Consider the following 21,757-nt stretch of genomic DNA (forward strand, 5'->3'; position numbering starts at 1 on the left):
TCAGCACAATGGCTGGTATTCTATCGGGACCGCTAGCTTTCCGTATATCGAGTGATTGCAGCTCCGCACGCACATCACGTTGCCTGATTTTGATGTCAGGCATCGTGTGGCCTCATGAAGGTATTGTTGGTGGCTGCGCACTACAATCATCGATCACAGAGTTGTCGGCAAAGAGTTTAGCCAGGAGGTCGGCTTTCTCCTGCGGACTGTGAGCTAGCGATCCGTTCGGATTTCTGAGCGGTGGCAGCGAAGGTTGGCAGAAATTGTTTTGCACAGACTTGGTCAGACGCCAGAGGCTACGGGAGCCCCTAGGATGCGAAATAAGGTCATGACCAATCTGTACAATGCGCTGTGCATCCGCTCTCGTGTATGCCTTCCTACAGGACATGGAATTTTTATTGTAGTTTGCTTTCAGTGAGTCAATGTTAGATGCCCCGCTAATGCAGCCGTTGATCCACGCGCGATATGCCGCCTGCTTAGATGACACAGCGTCGGCACATTCACGAGTGAACCAACGGTTACGCGTGCCCCTATTGATGAGATCTGAGCTGGGAATGTAGTATTCCATTCCTAACATGATCTCATCAGCAACAGCAGCGGCACTAGCTGTCGGGTCATTCCCACTGAAGCAACGTTCCTTCCAAGGGACTGACGCATAGTAATCGCGCATACCGTCCCAATCTGCCGACTTATAGTGCCAAACGCGACGTTTGCATACCGCTGATGGCGGCAGCTTGGCCTGTGGCACTTTGGTAGATATAAGGCCGTGATCCGAAGAACCAAGTGGAGCTTGAACCACAACCTGATATTCCACCGGGTGAGAAGTCAGCAGAAGATCCAGTAGAGAAGGCGCTTGCCCATCAATGTCTGGGATCCTGGTGGGCTGATCAACCAGTTGGGTCAAGTCGTGTGTGAGAGCAAAAGCATGAGCAGTTCTTCCAGCATGGTCAGTTTTGAGGGATTTCAACCATGATTCATGGTGAGCATTAAAATCCCCCAAAAACACCAATTCCGCGTTAGGAAACTGCTCTTGCGCAGCATCTGCCACCCGACTAAGATGGTCAAATAATCGGCTTGTCTCCAAGTCACCATTGTGGGATCTGTAGAGGCACACGTAGACTCGACTCTGACGAACCAGGTCCACACGTACTACCAACATGGAGAAGGAGGGGTCCTCCAAGCTGCGCAATCGGTGACAACAAACATCCGCCCTGACGAACAAGCATACTCCGGCTTTCGCTTTAAAAGATTCTTCAAGCATGTAGCCGGGATAGTTAAGGTAGCTGGTGTCGGCAGGGCGGAGTATTTGCGTCTCCGTGAGAAACAACATTGAGTGGTGGACAGCGTTGAGGTTAGCGTGGAGTCCTCGGATGTTAGAGAACTCGACCTCAAACAGCGTGGGTATGGTGGGGGTGTGCACCGCTGAACGACCGTTATTTCTTATTTGCGCTACCATTTGGAAAAATAAGGAAGAGACGTGAAGCGAGCGACGTATTGCCACGATAGGGATGGGCAAAGTATGGAGGCGTGTTTTCCCAAATGTTTGCCAAAAAGGAAAATATACTGATCCGCCGGACGGAAGGGCCCCCGAACCCCCCCGGAAGTGGCCACCGGGACCCCACCTTCCGGTCACCAACCGGCACGATGGTCCACCCCGAGATTATGCGTGGCCTGGTGGGGCAGCCTCGCGAGCTGGTTAGGCACGCTCGGGCCCCTGTACTATGCCACGGGCGGCCAGCGGAACAGCCGTTTCTTCAGGTCTCCCTGTCCGGCAGGTCAATACAGTTTCCCCCGGCATTGGTTCAACAGCCGTCTCCACCGGACCAACACCCATCGCGGCAATACTCGCTCGGGCACTGGCTGTACGCTAGCTGACCTCGAAACGCGGCTGCAAGCCACTTCACGAGTTTTTCACCATGCGTACGGTGGTAACAAGCCAGGCGGATATCCCTTAGTCGCCTCTTACGACACCCATGGGAAAGAGAGGGGCAGTGAAATGTATTCTTTCTCCGTCACTGCACGGATAAACAAAAGCATTAACAAAATATTAAAATAAACAATAATAATAAGCTTACTAATATATTTCGCTCGATTTATGAAAGTATCCGCAATCATAAGATCGACTTTCGGTAGTTTATTTGTTAGTCTACGTGAAAATACTGCTCTTATTTTAGCATAAAATAATATATTAATAATCGTTAATAATAGTATTACAAGCGATATTTGGGGCGTCAAATCACAAAGAGGGATAAAATAAATACGAAATTATCAACGCGCGTATCGCAAAAGAGTCGTCCGCAATAACGAATGGGTGAAGTGACGTCACAGTCAAAACTCGGACGGAGCAAGAATTATACGAGAACGTCTAAATTGATTTGCTTATAAAAAAAAATTACATGATATAATCATAATTTTTTCACACATTTTATTATAATCATTTAAAGATTATTTTAGTAGAAAAAAAATAACTTTTTTTTTAAATTACATCTTCCTAATTCTTAAATAATAAAGATTTATTTCAAAAATTGAATAATATATATTTAATTTAGCGTCCTAAAGTAAAACAGATTTTAAAGAACCTCGAATCGGTTTTTTTTAAATAGAACACAAAATTGTATGATGTAAATTACCTACTCAACTACTTTTAAAAATACAAAAATATCACATTCGAACACATTCAACAAAAGTCGTGTCAATAATGTCTCTCTCTGTCCACCGACAAAAATGGCGGTTTTAAATTCGCGCGCATCTTTTTTAAATACGCTGTATTGTTAGTTTGAATCAAGGAATCTCCTCACTATGATTATACATGTAAAACTATTATGTGTCAACTCATGTATTTTTTATATTTCAGTAATACAATAATGTAATGTAACTATGAAAACGTAAGAAACATAAATATCATAATTTACTATTACAGGCTTAAATTTTCTGGAATAAATTATGCAAATTGTTAATAAAAATTACTGTACGCTCAGTGATCGAATTTCGAACTTAACACAAAAAAAATCAATATTCGAACATTTTCTTCTATTCTTATTTTGATTTTTTTTTATACACAACACATTCGTATTTACAAAAAAAAAATTACAAAATGAGAAAATGGTACTGAAACGTTTTGTTTTGATTATATATATATATAACATAAAATGAGGCGTATATCGAGATAGATAGACTATGAATGTATAAAGATATAAAGTCAAATTTAGATATTATTTACCATTCGTTATCTTACTTCCGTAACAGCCTGTGAATGTCCCACTGCTGGGCTAAAGGCCTCCTCTCCTCTTTTTGAGGAGAAATTTTTGGAGCTTATTCCACCACGCTGCTCCAATGCGGTTTGGTAGAATTCACATGTGGCAGAATTTCAGTGAAATTAGACACATGCAGGTTTCCTTACGATGTTTTCCTTCACCGTAAAGCACAAGATGAATTATAATCACAAATTAAGCACATGAAAATTCAGTGGTGCTTGCCCGGTTTGAACCCACGATCATCGGTTAAGATTCACGCGTTCTTACCACAGGGCCATCTCGGCTTACTTCATCATGATCTTACTTATTAAATGTAAAAACTTGCTTACCACGGCCGCGTGTCGGAGCGGGAGAATGGTTTAGGTGTATGAATTATTCAGTCTGTTCATATTAAATAACTAGGATAAATAAAACAAAATATTATTTGTAATGATTTGGTTTAATACAACACTAATTAAGTATAATTTACAATGTTTAATAAATGTAATTCAGTGTCCCACGTCGGGCGCCATTATTATAGACATTCAAATAAATCACTTGATACGAAGTGGAAACTAAGTTTATGCTGCTTTAGAAGTATACACTCGGTACATAGCTTATTGTAACTTAATTTAGGTTTAAGTAACACCATATTCACTTATCTAAGTATACAAATGTTACTAAAAATGTGACATAAGTGATAAAAAATCGAAATAAAAAAAATTAAGTAGTTATTAAATAAAAAAAATAACAATAAGCTATGTGTGACCGATAAATAAGAACTTATTATAGACCAATTGTCATATTTGTTCCTTTAAAATAAGGTTAAGGTATTATTTAAATAAACAAAAACAAAAAAAAAGAAAATACAATGAATAGAAATATAAAATAAATTAAAGCACGTGCAACTCTGTACACGGGACAGAAGTGAAACTTCTTTGCGTCAGAAACGTATCATTCAAACGTTGCATTCGTATTCGAAATTATAATCACGCCCAAAGAAGATTCACTTCAAAATACAACTCAAATGAAAAGTGATTTAGAAATTCAGCTTCACTGATTATTTCTAAGTTATTTAAATGCAAATTTGAATATAGCCCACCATCCACCAAGTTATTTAAGTCTCTACAATACATAATTGTGATATGATTATTTTTACCCTTTTATAATTATTTGGAATAACACGAACGATTTCTATTGACTATTACTTTAATAAATGCTTACAAGAATATTTTGAAACACTAAAAAATTCTGAATTTTAATTAATCGTTAATTTTCATCATCAAATAAAATCAACGTTCAGAATCTGTTATCTATTATAGTGAAAATTTAACTACTAAGTATTTTTTTTTTTCTAAATTTCCTACAACATGAACGATTTAATATGCATTTTAAGTGAACGTTTACATAAGCCTAGAATTTTAATTCCTTAAACAATTTACATTTGATAATGACAATAATGATAAATATTTACAGCGCGAAAACAATTCCATTTGATCACAATAAAAAAAAATAAAGTACCATCATTAACCCTATGGCACAGTATGTGAAATACCTTAAAAAAATTTAAAAAATATATATATATATATATCAGATCATAAATAAATCAATTCCGTATACTTTCGTACTTACGTGTAAAAATAAAAGCAAATCTGGTTGATTAAAAAAAAAAACCTTTGAGATCTCCGACAATTTCTTGTCCTTGTCAGCTTTAAGTAGAAACTATAACATGCTTTTACATTATATCCATTTCACTACAAGTACAAAATGTAAACAATAGTATGTAACATGAACTTCACTTATTACCTTTTTATTATTTTATATTTTTGGGAGTATAATCTCTGTACGCGTTATAGATTTGATTACAGGCACAGGGGACATAACATCTTGGTTCCCAAGGTTGGTGGCGCATTGGTAATGTAAGCGATGGTTAACATTTCTTATAATGCCAGGGCATTGGTGACCACTTACCACCAGGTGGCTTATATGCTCGTCCGCCTTCCTATTCTATATAAAAAAAAAAAGATTTCGACGAGTTCGATTCTGTATTCTGTATCTTTTGCATTTTATATTCTGAGAATGTGAGTAATAACAAAATTGTTTTTAAATTCATTTCATTTAACACAGGAGAATAATTAACAGCCAGCCTTAACAATAACATCGCCATTGTAGTATTAAGGGACTTTCCTCTTAAGGGTCTATATAACCTCAAATGGCTACGTTTAATGCAGCATAACAATTACATTTTTCAATAAATCTCTTTGTAAATAATATATAGTAAAGGGTATATATAGTATATGTTGTGAAAATACGATTCTTAAAAAAAATCTCGATAGAAAAATACACAAAATAATTTAAGTACATATGAATGAATATGTTTATATAAACTAAATACAATATGGGTACTTTCTGATTTAGATATTGAATTGAAAACCATTTTGCTTTCAGTTCGTTGTTAGATATTCAACTCTGAAAAAATAAGTGTCACGTACAATTTTTTCTGATACAATTCTAAGCACCGCCCGACCTGCGCTGCCGAACCAATTCGCATACGGAATACGCGATTTCTGTTAGTTAAATGGAATATGACAGCAAGAAAAAATAAAAAAACGGAATTGCAGAAAAGAAAATGATTGTTTATTAATATAATAAACTTGAATGAATTATCGTACCTAACATCTTTAAATATATAATCTTGCTTGATGCAAGTGAGATAGCTGCTATAGTGCGGGGGTGAGACGGGGACAGAATTTCAATTCGAACTGAGGTAATACAGACTCTTAAGATGAACGTTTGGGGCTCATTTCAACGCTGTTTCAGCTGACACACGTTTTCTTCACTCGAATACCAAAACTTCGTTATAATTTAATTAACGCTCAAAGTATTAGATACTTTACATGTCAACATGGGAAGACAAAATCGCAATGAGACATATTACTAGTAGACAAAACGTAAGGAATATATATATATATACTTTGTTTGTTTACATTATGTAGATATATATAATGAAATGGACTGGATAATATCGTACCACAGTAACAAAACAATATCTAACAAGGAATGGAATTCGAACGAAAACGCTATGCGTGTTTAATTTATGTACCAATTAAAACTATGACAGATCAATATTACTACTTATTGTTCTTATTTGTTTATTACAAATAATGATTATATAATTTTAAATATTGATATGACCCTTTTAAGGTTAACTATCGTTGATTGTTTGATTATTCATCCAACATTACGCCTAACACTTAAACTAATCTCTAACAATTCGAAATATTTAACTTTAGCTATGTATTTTTTAATCTTAATTTAAAAAAAAAAAAATTAAAAAAATATCGAACATTAAACCTATAATACTTCAAAATCCCCGTTAAAACCGGGCAAATAAGATTAAAACTGAAAAAAAATATATTTGGTTATTCCTAAATCGTTTTATGATTTTAATTATAAAAATCCAACTGTGAACACATTAAAACACCGTCCGCTAACTTGAAATAGAGCTAAACCCGTAAATATAAATCGTATTACATACTGTGATATTACACGCTACTCTACACTAACGGTTACGCGAAAAACGTCCATATTGTAATAAACACAAGAATCACTTCGTATTGCTATAAATTCAGTTCACAATTACCTTCATCACCGTTCAGAATTTCGAACGATAATAGAACGTTCGATTCTGAACACGATCGTTATTCACATCACATACAAATACGACGAATCGTATTATATAACGGTCGAATATTATACCGTTTGAATTAAAATATTAACACTTAAGATGTTAGCACGGATCATAATTCGATCGATTCTGATCGTAATTATATTTTTTTTTTATTTCAGCCTCTTGCAAATTCTTTGTTTAGTTTATCGAGACTTACTTGGAAGTCGTTATGTTTTTTTTTTTTAAATTTATTTGTCAGATCTTTGTTCATTCAGGGAGAGGTTTTCGGCTTCATCCTTGATGTGTGACATGGAGGCGCGGTATCGGTCCTCGGAGCGCGGGTAGTCGTCGTAAGGACTAGTCTCGCTGGAGCGATTGCTCGATGATTCCTTATTGGAATTCTGGTAATCTCCTGGGAACAAATGATATGTGAGTGACCAGTGAGTGATTATTATGTATTGATATTTACAAAAAAGCCAAGGTCAAATAGATTCCTCTAGAAACTATTCAGTCAAACTAAGCTGATATCATTTGAGAAACGATAGCAGTCTGATCGGCATGGTAATAAGCGCAAGCAATCCCGTGACATCACACGAAGAAACAACCTGTAAATTTCTTACTACCGGGTAAATACTCTCCCTCTTGAGGAGATGTTTTGAAACTTATTGCAACACTCTATTTACTTTCGAGGTGGTTGGGTTTTGTGCAAGCCCGTCTGGATAGCTACCACCCAATCATCAGATATCCTACCGTTGTGTTGAGTGAGCCAACTACAGGCACAAGGAACATAACATAACATCTTCGTTCCCAAGGTCGGTGGCGCATTGTCGAAGTAAGGAATGGTTGATCATTCATACATCGCCAATGTCTATAGGCAGTGGTGACCACTTAACATCACCCATTTGCCCATCCGCTTACCTACAAGATTAAAAAAAACTGCTCCATTTATTACCTTTGTTAGAATAATCGGAAGCTTGCATCTCATTCTTCAGAGCGTACAGGTTTGGTTTGACATCCTGAGCCTCGTTGGCGCTCAGGTCTTCTGCTTTCACGTCGTGGGACGAACTGCTGTTACCGTAGCCGTTCATAATCGGTGGCCGACTGTGAACAGAGGTTATTTTAAGAGACCGCCAATGTGACCTGATCCATATATAATAGTTTCGTGTGAAACTTCTATTTTGACACACTGCTAAATATATTTAATCAGCGTTTTCGATTGCAAGTGAACTCTATGTGTTCCATTTTAATAATCATCACAATCATAATATTTTTTTATCAATCAATAAACAGGTTTGATGTTTCTTGATAAAATATTATAATTATCAACCATTGATGAAACAAATTTGGTAAAAGAACATTTCAGCACTTAATTTATGTAATAACACATAAAATTATACATTTATACCTAATTGCTATTATTTAAATGTAGATCTGTGATTCTCATAGAACTGACATTTTAAAATTGGAATGTGATATACATTGAAATTATTGCTTAGAATATTGCTACGCAATTACGCTCAAATGTCGGGACGGATTCAAATAGAATTCGGCACGGCGTTATTCAAGCCGAGAGTAGTTGGCTTAGCTTAAAAATTAGACGAGCCGGTTGGCGTGGTTGTTAGCTTGCCTTTCACGCCAAAGATTGTGGGTTTGATTCCCACCCAGGACAGATATTTGTGTGCATGAACGCGTCTATTTGTCCTGAGTCCGGGTGTAATTATCTATATAAGTATGTATTTACAAAAAAAAAGTAATATATGTATTATATCAGTTGTCTGGTTTCCAGAGTACAAGTCTGCTTAATTTGGGATCAGATGGCCGTGTGTGAATAATGTCCCAGGATATTATTATTATTATTATTATCATATATTGAAGCAAATGAGTGTTCATGTGAAATGCGTTTCCATTTAATTTGGTATTCAACTAACCTGTAATCATCATGTGAAGTTGGATATTCCTCACTTTGCATCATATGGTCATCGCCGGTCATGTACGACAGGTTGCAATCTTCCATCATGCCCTGGAATTGGATTGAAAACATTAGTCCAGCGATGCCAATTATTGTTCTTCTTTCTATCGAGTCCTGTGGTTTCCTATCCTTGAAGAAGCATATAGACATATTACACGCATTTTTCTTTTAGATGAAGATCCTAATAAAATAATCAAAAATTATAAGATACTTAAAAATGTATATAATGGCTTTCTTAGAAATTATATCTGGAAATTTTATCGAATAAAGAAAGACATTACTTACACTTAGAAAAGAATAGAATTGTCAAGTGACAATTAATTGGGCATATCCCTAACATATAAAAGGTTACATCTTCTAACCCAAAAATTCAAAGTCGAATTGCATTTTGTAATTTTCAAAATATATATATAATGTTATTGTAAACCAAATACTGATGCTTGAAAACTGCATGATTGAAAAGATTATTTACCTGAAGATTTCGTTTAAGAGCTTCATTGTAACTGTGAGGGCTTGTCATCATTGGCGGACTCTGAGCTCCCATGAACCTGTCGTAACATTAATTTATTTAAAACAAAAGCACTTCCGAAATAGCTGCAAAATATTTCACTTGAAAAATTTGAAATTAGATTTTATTCTATTTAAAAAATCTTTTGATAAAATAAAAATAAAATGAATATCATACCCCGGCCATCACAGACCTTTTCATTACTTTTTTAAAATAAAAAAATAGTATTTATCTGTTCAGTGTCAAAATTGTGAAGTGTACAATTTGGAAGGTATGAAACCAATTAGTTTGTACAAGTAATTTATGTAAGAGTCGATTAATGATGAGTGTGTATGTGTGTGTGAAAAGATAAAAGATAAAAAGATAATAAAGAATAAAATAGATAAAAAGGCAAGCATATCGAAAAAAATACGATAAAAAAACACTAAATCTAGCATGCGACGAAAATGCAGAAGCGAAGCTAAGCCAAGACTTACCTTAACAAGGAAGCATGCAAGAATAAACATGGGGAATACGAAAGTATTACAAGACAATCTTACTTGGGTATCCAACGACGATCTCCTTTACAATATAAACGCGATATACATGCATAATGATGATTATATTTTAAATAAACATGATGAAATATCTTTGACTGTTTCTTTCAAATACGCGTAAATCAAAAATGATATCAGTGATACAGCAAAATATTATGATTAAAGCTAATTAATCGAATCATTAAATTGTGATGTTAAAAATATATCGCAAAACAATTAACTTATAGCCTCGCAAACTAGAAACGTGTGCTTATATATCTAAATATATAAATAAATATATGATTGATAATCTTAAAAATTACACCGTTAAAGCGACTGAAATCGAATCAATCGTCCAATACTAACATTTGATACTAGTAAAATTCCAATTGTGAATTGCTGGCTGAAAATTGAACCGATCTAATCACAAGTAGGGTTCAAATTAAAAATATTACTGATGATATATGAACACACGCTATATATATTTACTATATCATATAAACATGTGGCTCTAGTTACATACTAACATGACAGTTGTTTATATCTAAGCTTATACAGTGACACCGTTCATCATGGTCAGAAACACCGAATCTAAATGAAACAGAAAATCATCACTGGCTGTGATAATTTTGAGTTCGTTTCAAATATTTCACATACATGAAAACTCTATTTGGACGCGATCGTCCAACGATTATCCCAAGAGTGGTTAGTCCAAGTTTCGAATTCCATATTTAGCGTAAAGGACTAATTCGAAAATAATATTTTGAATGAGATATTTTTTTTTGTTTTCGCTATCTATTTGTGATTCAGCATGATTTTTTAATAATAAATGTAAAATTGATTTCAATTTTCTCGGAGGTAATCAATGGTCGGAGGTCCATCGCGTTCCTGTACCATGCTGAATAACGAATTGTCTATTAAGCTGGCTAATCTGATTCGTTGGACGGTCGCAACTTCTATGCGGCTGCACCCTTACTGTGGGGGAGCGGCGTTGGGTCCCGGCGAGGGCTCATACTTCCTGGGCCGGCCGCGGCTCAGGTGCCGTCTCTTCACGAACTCCGCGTCATCCACCATCCAGAATGAGCCGAAGTCATCCTCGTAGCGCACGAAACATTTGTGCAGAGACAGGTTCGTCCGGATCGCGTTCTATAATTCATCTTTCTTTAGCACATGTAAGGAAAAACGTTTTATCCCCACCGTTAGTATCGATACTTAGTGATATTAGATGTGCTTCAATCGTTCGATCGTTGTGATAAACGATGATGAGACGATTGCAGCACATTTAGATCGTCGTGGAAGTGTCGGTGATTAACATGCAGGGACGGCCCAAGAAGAGAGAACCCGGGATGGGAGCGATGGTAGGAGCGAGGTTAATAGGCAAGCCAGAAAAAATGTTATTTATCGTTGCGCTGAAATCCACGAACACACACATATAACGAACCCTAAATACAAAAATTACAATAACATATTGTAACGTCGTAAGCGACGCTATATCAGCAAGAATACATAGCCATATCGCTTACAGCGTTACTTACAATTTAAAATTAACTACACAAATAAATACAAATTTAAAAATCTGAAACGAGAAAAACGTTTATTTACACAATAAGAGTTAAATACATAACTAGATTAGATAGAGAATATTAAGAAGAGATTAATATGTTTAGTTTATTTTGAGTAAGTGTGAAATGTTTATAGTGGTCGAATTATTTTATTGTGTAACGAGAACAATATCAATTTAAGATTATTTCAATTGGCTGAAATGCTTTTTTTTTGACTGTTAAATTTGTATAAAATATAGCAAATAAATAAAACTATCATTATTTTTTAAAAGTATTTCCCGTCCATTTATATATTTTTAATTTTTTTGTTAAATTTGTTTTTTTTTTCATTACTCATTTTATAAATTGTTGTAAAATATCAGAGAAATGGATAGCTTTCATATTATTATAAGTTGTCCAGTGTAAGTTAAATGTAAGTTAGTGTAATTTCAATTATTGTGTATAATGAGATGCCGATATTTCGAAGTTCATAAGTTGCATAACATTTGTAAGTGTAGCATGTATTTTTTGTTTGATATCAATTTGTTTTATTTAAATAAAATTAACATTGTTGTTATTTGTACTTATTAAATGGTGATACAGATGTATAATTCAAGACAATCATGAAAAATATTTGATAAAAATGTCGTTTTTTTATTTGAAATTATATGACGCGTCATTCAGTACAGTACAGTAACAGCCTGTGAATGTCCCACTGCTGGGCTAAGGCCTCCTCTCCCTTTTTGAGGAGAAGGTATGGAGCTTATTCCACCACGCTGCTCCATTGCGTGTTGGTCGAATACACATGTGGCAGAATTTCAATGAAATTAGACACATGCAGGTTTCCTCACGATGTTTGTCATCACCGAATAGCACGAGATGATTTATAATCACAAATTAAGCACATGTATATTCAGTAATGCTTACCTGGGTTTGAACCCACGAACATCGGTTAAGATTCACGCGTTCTAACCACTAGGCCATCTCGTTAAATGTATAATATACCATTATTTTTTTTTTTAATTCGATATTTCTATTTGAAATTATATAAGTGTCATTATATATATATATATATATATATATATATATATATATATATATATATATAATATAATTTTAACATCGATTCGACCGTCAAATTTTTTCATGTAAACGTCAAAATTATAATAATATATGAAACTATCGATAACGTAAATCAGCTGTCTTATTTAAAAGCGGTGCTTAGGTTTACACTGATTTCAGACTCAATTTCAGATTTGACATTCGAAAGAAGACAGCATTGTTTAACTAACCACCCGCTACACAACGGAAAAGACTGTCTGTTATTGTGTTAGTATATAAAGTGTTAAAAAGTGTAGCATTGGAGTGTATATTGACGTAACCATTATAATAATGAATGAAATGTGTATGAAGTTTTTCTGAATATAGTGTTTTTTGAATATAAAAGTTTCCATATACTTCAGTGTGAAATGAATTGTGTAAATGTCACAATACAAATGTAATGTTTTTCGTAATGTAAATTTGCAGTTAGTAATGAGTAGTTCTAGATCGTGTACTGTGGTGTAATCATGTTATACAGTATAAGTCTTCGTTTAAGGTGTATGAGCACAGCGACTCTTACTCTATATTTGTATGGTAACTGTATAATTAGTATATTGTATGAAGTATTCGTGTATTGTATGATTAGTATATATAAAGGTCTCAAGCGAGTATTTGTGTAATAAAACACTGTGTTTATCGTAATTTTGTTTGAGTTTCAGTAAAAATGTATTAGTAATGAAGTGTGTTGTGTATGGTGTTGTATGGTATAACCAATTGTGTGTGAAAGAATACATCTCGGCATCGTTGCTTATTTGTGTAAATCTTGTAAAGTCTATTTGATCATTTGTATTCTGTATAATTTTGTATGTATAGTAAGGTGTATAATTATTCACATGTCTGTAGGTGGAGTGTATAGTTAGTGTAACGTGTGGTATAATTTAAATTATGAGTAATTATCGACCATTTTGGTACAATAAATATATGAATAAAGTGTATCTTGTATAGTGTATTGCAGCATAATAAATGCTGAGTGCTGAAGTAATATTTTTTTGTTGTAGTTATTTAATGATTAGAGTTGTCGGTTTTTGTAGTAAATGAAGAGAAATGTTGAGAGATATTGTGTGATTTGTGTAATAAATGGTATACTGTATTGTATCATTGTTGTATTGTATGTTGGATGGCTTCACAATCAACACACATGTACGTATGTGAAATGTATCGAAGCACGTGATTGTGTTAATTTGATGATGAGCTAATGTTGTCGTTTCGGGTGTCCCCGGGAGCGGCAGTGCGGCGTGGTGCGTGTGCAGTGTGTGTCAAAGTACAGAAGGTCTGCGGGTCGGGAGTACCCGTGCAGCGGCGGCGGCGCGTGCGCGGCGCGCTGCGGCCTGCGCTTGTAGAACTCCACCTCGTCCACCGTCCACACCGCGCCCTTCACGTTCTCGACGCGCATGAAGCACTTATGCAGCGACAGGTTGTGACGTACCGCGTTCTGTTTGTACTCATCTACTTGTTATGTGCTCGATATTGCAGTGCGACGTGCGGGTCGCTACTTCGATTCCCGAGCGTGACAAATATCTGTATGATTCGTTGTTTCATACATGTATTTGTCGCGATTTATTTGACGTTCATCGCGGACGGCCATTGGAAGGCCGGGCGGTCTGTTCTTCGGCGAAGACGTTTTAACTATTCTCAATATGGCGAAATAATAATTTTTCCTCCCTTAATATATTTTAATTTTTTTACTTATTTTAAATGACACAAAATTATAATAAATACTAACCATCTAAAATTATGTACTCTATATATAACTAACTATTCAATCAATAATTGTAAAATATTTTTTGTTAACGTAATTTCAATTAAATATTTAACTTATATTTTCCGTTATAATCCTACTACAATTTGTTTGTTTCTTTTTTATTTCGTTTACAATTATATATTTTACTATATTCGAATAAACGAAGCTTACCTTTGATACGGTAAGGTTGTATTACTGGACTATTCTTGTGTCAAACTAACTACAATTTACCTTATAATTCTGCAGCGATGTACAATTAATTATTTCAAAATGTATTAATACAGAAACGAGCATATAAATCAAAATTTTTTTTGGCAATTTTTTTTTTCTTAAAATGATATCTTACCTTCCAGGTGGCGGCGTTGCGTCTGAAGTAGCAGAACGTGGACTGGAACCAGTTGTAGATCTCGTTCAGAGTCAGTTGCTTGTCAGGAGACTCAATAATGGCCTGGAATTTTACATATATATTTTTTATGAATATGTAGGCAGACTGACAAATAGGCTACCTGATGGTAATTCATCAGCGCCACCTATAGACATTGGCATCATAAGAAATATAAACTATTCCTTAAAAAAACATCAATTATTTAATTAATAAATAATTCCGTTGCGCCGATATTCATGACCGAAAATTTCATGAAATTTATTTTACCAACAAGTAATAGTATAGAGCCGAGATGGCCCTGTGGTAAGAACGCGTGAATCTTAATCGATGATAGTGGGTTCAAACCCGGGCAAGCACCACTGAATTTTCATGTGCTTAATTTGTGATTATAATTCATCTCGTGCTTTACGGTGAAGGAAAACATCGTGAGGAAACCTGCATGTGTCTAATTTCACTGAAGTTCTGACACATGTGTATTTTACCAACCCGCCTTGGAGCAGCGTGGTGGAATAAGCTCCAAACCTTCTCCTCAAAAAGAGGAAAGGAGATCTTTAGACCAGCAGTGGGACATTCACAGGCTGTTACGGATTACGGAAGTAGTACAATAAATATACTCGATAAGTCAAAAATCAACATAACTATTTAGATAATTGCCTACTGTTTTATTGTAAAATATATCCTGTCTCTAGCTTTATATTAAATAAATTATATTAAAGCCCGGCTGACTTCGTCTCATCTGTGTATAATGACAATTGTACTAAGATCAGTTGAACGGAGATCATAAAAAAATTCTTCATAATAAACGCATATACCCAAATTTAATGGTAATCGGTCAAAAAGCCTTTTCATCGCAAAGAGCTGTACCAACACTCATTTATATATATATACATATATAGAGAGAGATAGATTAAAATAAACTTACCTGTCGAATTAGCGAAGCGTATGTAAACGGCGGTCGAACGTCAGCTGTCTTGTAAAATTCGCGATTGCGTTGAATCTCTAAAAAGGTTTATAATAATAAAATATTAACTAGGAACTAGTATTGACTTGATAACACACCTGGACTTGGAAATCCAAGGCCTCTAGACACTTTGACAACTCAGGCACACTCCCCATTCCGAAGGTGTTAGAGAAAAATTAAATCATATTTGGCTGAGGAAGAATCTCGGTTAGGTCGCTGTTATGTACCCCTTGTGCCTAGTTACATTGACTCACCCAGCCTTCAAACGGGAACACAAGAGTACTAACTATTAATGTTTAGGGGTAGAATATGTGATAAGTGGATGATACCTAGATACCAGGCAGGAAAACACCGAGTAAATAATAGTAGTAAGTAAACTTTAAGTGTATAGAGGGAAGTGGGAGGTTACTCTAACCCCTTTGTATGAATTTTAGCCGTAGCAACTCGTGAAATACCGAGAAGTTACTAGGTATTAATAATTATCTATCATTTCAGGATCGAGTTCCGTGGTGAGTTTCAAGTTACAGAATAGTTATAGTAATAAAATAACTACGTTTACGACCAAAATCCATTTAAATTAGATTCTTAACGTTTTTGTAATTAGCTTTCTATTCATCATCCTTATTTACTAGTCTTGTGTTAATATTATAATTTTCCTTAAACATAAATAAATATTTTTACCTTGTTGGACATCTAATCCAGCTCTTTCGAGCATATAAGGTAGACCTTGAGAGAGAAGCATGTTTGTTTTAATATATTTGTTTTTTTTTTTTTTTAAATAAAATGGCATGCGGGTGGACCACCTGATGTTAAGTGATCACCACCGCCCATAAACATTGGCGATGTAAGAAATACTAACCATTTCTTATATCGCTAATGCGCTACAATCCTTGGGAACTAAGATGTTATGTCTTGTTGTGCCTCGTTACACCGGTTCCATTAAAAATAGAATATATAATAAATGAGATACCTACCCTGAAAAAGACCTTCTACTAAGTGAACTGCTATTTTTTTATAGAATAGGAAGGCGGACGAGCATATGGGCTACCTGATGGTAAGTGATCACCAAACGCCCTTAGACATTGGCATTGTAAGAAATGTCAACCATCGCTTACATAGCCAATGCGCCACCAACCTTGGGAACTAAGATTTTATTTCCCTTGTGCCTGTAATTACACTGGCTCACAACAATACCAAGTACTGCTGTTTTGCGGTAGAATATCTGATGAGTGGGTGGTACCTACCCAGACGAGCTTGCACAAAGCTCTACCAATATAAAATATCCATTATAAAACTTTGTCACTTGACATAAACACTACCAAGCTGCGAGATGATTTCAAATAAGTTGGACAAAGAATTGGATTTTATTAATAAAGCATATATTTATTTAAACCAGCTGGTACCGGTTTTATCCTGAGTAATTTATACATCCGTATCCAATGTACATGTGTATAACATTTTGCACACAAGCGTTCCATTTAATTTTTTTTTTTATTTAGTAACTGATGCATTTTTTAAACATTTCTAGGATTCTGTTGTAAAACCGTACATATTACTCCTCAAGACCTATTACTGACTAAGTAAATATTTATTATTCATAGTACAACAAAATTAAGTTATACAAAACTCAACGCTACTCCGTTCTCCATCGATGATACTCAAATCATATGCAAGTTAGTATGTGTTAAAGTAAAATAGTAAATAACTAAACATAATTGTATTGAAATAAATATTACCTCCAGCTATAGCAACTCCGGATTTATCGGACACGCGGCGTCTGACCGGACCGGGGGAGGCGCCTTCGCTGGCGGGACCTGAAAGAAGAAACACTTCTTGAGTTCAACCCATTACTTAGTAGTATTCTGCTTCTAGAATTTTTTTCGAGTCGTTGGATATATGTATGTATATCGTGACTTAAGTTGCCGCTGAAAACTAATGTTAATTCTTCCTCGGTTTTATTTGATTTTAGCTTACATTAAGCGTTACGTCTAAATTAGCGTATTTTAGTATTCTCATATTTCATATTGTTTTATCTTCTACAAGAAAACAGGTCAAAAATTCAATGTTTGTCGGTAGTGCCATCTACCGACAAACATCATAACTACATAATATTTTAATCGAACAATATTTGAAACTAAAGACCCGGATCGGATTAATATGATGGGTCGGTTTGCTCATTTGTGTCGTTCAAAGCCTCAAAGTAGCTCATACGACTGCTGATCACGGAATCTCGCTATTCTTGAAAGATTACTGTGTTTTTCTTGCGAATAACTTATAGTAGACGATCGGAGTTAAGAAGTGGGCGGTGTGACATCACCCCGTGTACTCCTAAGCCTGAGTCCCGCAGTCCTGCGCCCGATTCTTCGCCGTCACATCAAAATATGAGTGCGAGAGAACAGTGCACACGTGTTTCGGCCGAAGGTTTAGCTACGTGCTGCGCAGCGGGCAGCGGCGCGTACCGTGCGGCAGCTTGGCGTGGTGCGAGTCGCGCGCGGCGTGCAGGTGGCGCATCATGGCGGCGAGGCGGTCGCGCTCGCGCCGCAGCTGCAGCTCGAGCTGCGCCACCACCTGCATCTGCACGCGCGCCTGCGCCGCCGAGCGGTCGTCCAGCGTGTGCGCGCCCTCCAGGTGCCTGGAACGGACGCCTCTTAGTGCACGCCGAGTGGTGGTCGAACGAAGCGTTGTGTATACACGGTGAAAGCAAAATTGAGGGAGTACGGCTTGATAAAATGTAGTCGGTAGACTGCATTATTTTACGTAGGAAATATAATTCGAGAACTCGTTGTGTGGTTGTGATACATGAGTGAAAATTTTTAGGACATTTTTGAACGTATATTAGAATACTTGCCGGGACCGAACGAGCATACTCCTAGTGTGTTCGTTATATTAATAATATTGGTATTATGCACTTACTTGAGGAAGGCTTGAAAATCTTCAGCCAGAGCATCACAGCCGGGCCACTTGCAGACCCCGCGCCCGAATAGCGGATGCTCTTCTATATCACTACCCCAGAGCATTAAGCCTGAAAATTTTTAGTGTCGTGAAATATTGCCCAACACGTTACATTACATAAAATGGAATTCGTAAATTAAACAAAAGGGTGAAATAAAATTACGTAAAATTATCCACGTATTATAATTGATGAAAATAACATGAATAGTTGATGAAATTACACGTATTTATTACACTTTTAAGATGTTATTTCTTTATCATTGATAATATAAAACAGTGGACTACATCTTCAAGTCTTTAGATCAAACCTGGAGGAGCATTGGGTGGAACAGATAGAGGAGCGTGCATGAGATACTGTCGCTGCACTGCCTGTAACTGCTGCACTAGCTGCTGCTGTTGAGCACCAAGTTGCTGCTGTAGAGAGCCTGTGTAGAAGTAAGAATAACTTTTAAGCAAACGTTTAAAAAGTACTTAACAGAGAGAGTACTTAAGAGAGAACTACACAAGTGCTTTTTAAATAAATAAAAAAAAGGTAATAAATGAGCTAAAAATATTTATTATTTTACACGACTTTAAAAAGGATTGTAATGTTTTAGGGTTAATTTATGTTGTATGTATGTAAGTTTCGTTATTCCACTATAACTTTCAAATGCCTAAGCTGATTTGGATGAACCTAAGTGATTTTGGTTATATTAATATGGTGGTACCATAACAGCAAAGAGCATTTTTAATTGTAGTTTAAGAAAATGTAATAAGTAAAGATAAAAGTTAAATTTTATAATTTCAAATTAGACTAAGTCGCTAGTCTAAAATTGTTCTGTTTAAAAGTTTAATCGGCAAAGTTTGTTAAATTTTGCCCTGTCCATTACCTGGAGAACTGTCGGGTGGCTGCAAATGCGATTGTGAGAGTAAATTCAGATTTATCTGATCCTGCAGCCGAGACTGTTCTAGCTGCCGTTTTGCAGCTTCAGACGACATGTGCTGTAAAAAAATAAACTATGAAAAAACGTTAAGCTTTAACGTACACATCTTGTCATTTTAACTTGTCAGTGGTGTTGATGAAGTTCTCCTAAAAGATTTCTGTCTTTTAAAGTGCAAAATTTACTTTGTGTTAAGAGTTTGTGCAAGCCCGTCTGGTCACTCATCAGATATTCAGCTAAACAGCAATACTTAGTATTGTTGTGTTCCGGTTTGAATTGCGATTGAGCCTGTGTATCAGCAGGCACAAGGGACATAAAATCTTAGTTCCCAAGGTTGGTGGCGCATTGGCTATAAGCGATGGTTGACATTTCTTACAATGCCAATGTCTAAGGGCGTTTGGTGACCACTTGGAGCATATGCTCGTCCACCTTCCTATTCTATAAAAAAAAAAAATATAATATCTTCTCAAGATTGGTGGCGCATTGGCGATGAAAAGGATAGTTAAAATTTCTTACAGTGCCAATGGTTACGGACGGTGGTGACCACTTACCACAAGATGGCCAATTTGCATACCTAATTTAAACAAAAATAAAACTAAATTCATCATACGCAATTTATGATATTAATTTTATGTTATTAATTGTAAATATTACATAAATTTGTCATCTTATTCGCCTACGACTAATGAACATCCATACTGTGGACTACACTTCTAAAATATATCTCTAACAACTCATACTACTTTCTAACCTGCTTCTGCATATGGTGCTGGTGGAACAGCCGTTGCTTCATCAACGCCTGCAACTGCGAATGCTGGTCTAACAGCTGCATTGCCAGTAGATCTGGAGCCACTAGTGGGAGAGGAGAGCGTGGAGGCGCGCTGCTGCTCCCAGCTGGCGAAACTGGTGCTGGGCTGGACTGTGCCGAACCTCCTGCTGGGGAAGGTGGGGCTGATGCCTGTGGAAATTATGGATTGTATGTTGATGTCATGGAAACGTTTATAATTTACATTTTCCAATTTAATGTCAAAATTTACAAGAATTAAAACCGTTAATGCTGATCCGTGATGACGATAATTTAATAATAAAAAAGATATATTTTTAATTTAACTTTTGTTTTTCTGAAATACTAAGTTTACACTAAGCCTAATCGATAACAATTAAAAACTAGTAATTAGCTTCTACGCGACGATCAAGGCTACAAAAACGATCAGAATTATGAAGAAAAACTTTCAAACTATTTAATGTTGTTTTATTTGTATCTTACTCGTGCGAGTGAGAGCGGCTCATTGTTGGGTGGCGGGGAGCGTCGCGGCGGCGAGCTGCGCCTGCGACGTCGTGCGTCACCTCCCCACCTGCCGGTCTCCTCCCTACAACACACAGGCAGCTCATTTTCTTATTCCAACGTTTAATAAAAATAGGTTTTATTTTGAAGCAACCGAGCTTATAACATGGATAGATATGAGATATGTTGGATATTTGATGATGATGATGATGTAAAAATAAAATAACGAGATGGCCCAGTGGTAAGAACGCGTGAATCTTAGCCGATGATCGTGGGTTCAAACCCGGGCAAGCACCACTGAATTTTTATGTGCTTAATTTGTGATTATAATTCATCTCGTGCTTGACGGTGAAGGAAACTATCGTGAGGAAACCTGCAAGTGTCTAATTTCACTGAAATTATGCCACATCTGTATTCTACCAACTCGAATTGGAGCAGCGTGGTGGAATAAGCTCCAAACCTACTCCTCAAAAAAAGGGAGAGGAGGCCTTATCTCAGCAGTGGGACATTCACAGGCTGTTACGTTACTGTTACTGATGATTATGTTCTCCTGATCAATTTCGACCAGGGCGGCCAATGTCAAGAGAAACTAGCTGTATGTCTTAAAACAAATTTTCACAAGCTTTCATTTAAATATCGCCTTGCTGATTATGTAATATATAACATTCGCAAATAAATGAATAACACTGTTAAATTTTATTAATATATTTATGATTAAGTAGTGGACTAACGTGGTGTTACAGTATATACTTTATTACTGTACATGGGATCCGAACCCACAATGATCCACTGTAACACACGTCGTTACGTTAGTCCAATAATTATTGGACATATGTACTGGTGGTAGAGCTTTGTGCAAACTCTTCTGGGTAGGTACCTCATCAGATATTCTACCGCAAAACAGCAGTAGTTGGTATTGTTGTGTTCCGCTTTGAAGGGTGAGTGAGCCAGTGTAGTTGCAGGCACAAGAGACGTA

The 21,757-nt window shown here is 36.1% G+C and overlaps 1 protein-coding gene across 2 annotated transcripts in view; it reads right to left on the bottom strand.

Annotated features, from left to right (window-relative positions):
• Nucleotides 1-3,674: 3,674 nt before the first annotated feature.
• Nucleotides 3,675-21,757, bottom strand: part of LOC126777864 (forkhead box protein P1) — a 78,263-nt gene continuing 60,180 nt past the window's right edge. The window contains exons 5-19 of one of the 2 annotated variants that reach the window (XM_050501112.1): nucleotides 20,764-20,866; nucleotides 20,248-20,454; nucleotides 19,446-19,557; nucleotides 18,885-19,001; nucleotides 18,538-18,646; nucleotides 18,084-18,256; nucleotides 17,361-17,438; nucleotides 16,306-16,350; nucleotides 15,586-15,662; nucleotides 14,625-14,726; nucleotides 13,827-13,969; nucleotides 9,345-9,420; nucleotides 8,832-8,923; nucleotides 7,856-8,004; nucleotides 3,675-7,315 (exon numbers count right to left, since the gene is read on the bottom strand). In XM_050501112.1, coding sequence (XP_050357069.1) covers nucleotides 7,152-7,315; nucleotides 7,856-8,004; nucleotides 8,832-8,923; nucleotides 9,345-9,420; nucleotides 13,827-13,969; nucleotides 14,625-14,726; nucleotides 15,586-15,662; nucleotides 16,306-16,350; nucleotides 17,361-17,438; nucleotides 18,084-18,256; nucleotides 18,538-18,646; nucleotides 18,885-19,001; nucleotides 19,446-19,557; nucleotides 20,248-20,454; nucleotides 20,764-20,866 — 1,747 coding nt within the window. In that variant the 3' untranslated portion in view covers nucleotides 3,675-7,151. The remainder of the gene's footprint in view (nucleotides 7,316-7,855; nucleotides 8,005-8,831; nucleotides 8,924-9,344; nucleotides 9,421-13,826; nucleotides 13,970-14,624; nucleotides 14,727-15,585; nucleotides 15,663-16,305; nucleotides 16,351-17,360; nucleotides 17,439-18,083; nucleotides 18,257-18,537; nucleotides 18,647-18,884; nucleotides 19,002-19,445; nucleotides 19,558-20,247; nucleotides 20,455-20,763; nucleotides 20,867-21,757) is intronic. The other variant, XM_050501113.1, reaches the window with a different exon arrangement.

Source organism: Nymphalis io, chromosome 24, assembly GCF_905147045.1.
Source record: "Nymphalis io chromosome 24, ilAglIoxx1.1, whole genome shotgun sequence".
NCBI classification, from domain to species: domain Eukaryota; kingdom Metazoa; phylum Arthropoda; class Insecta; order Lepidoptera; family Nymphalidae; genus Nymphalis; species Nymphalis io.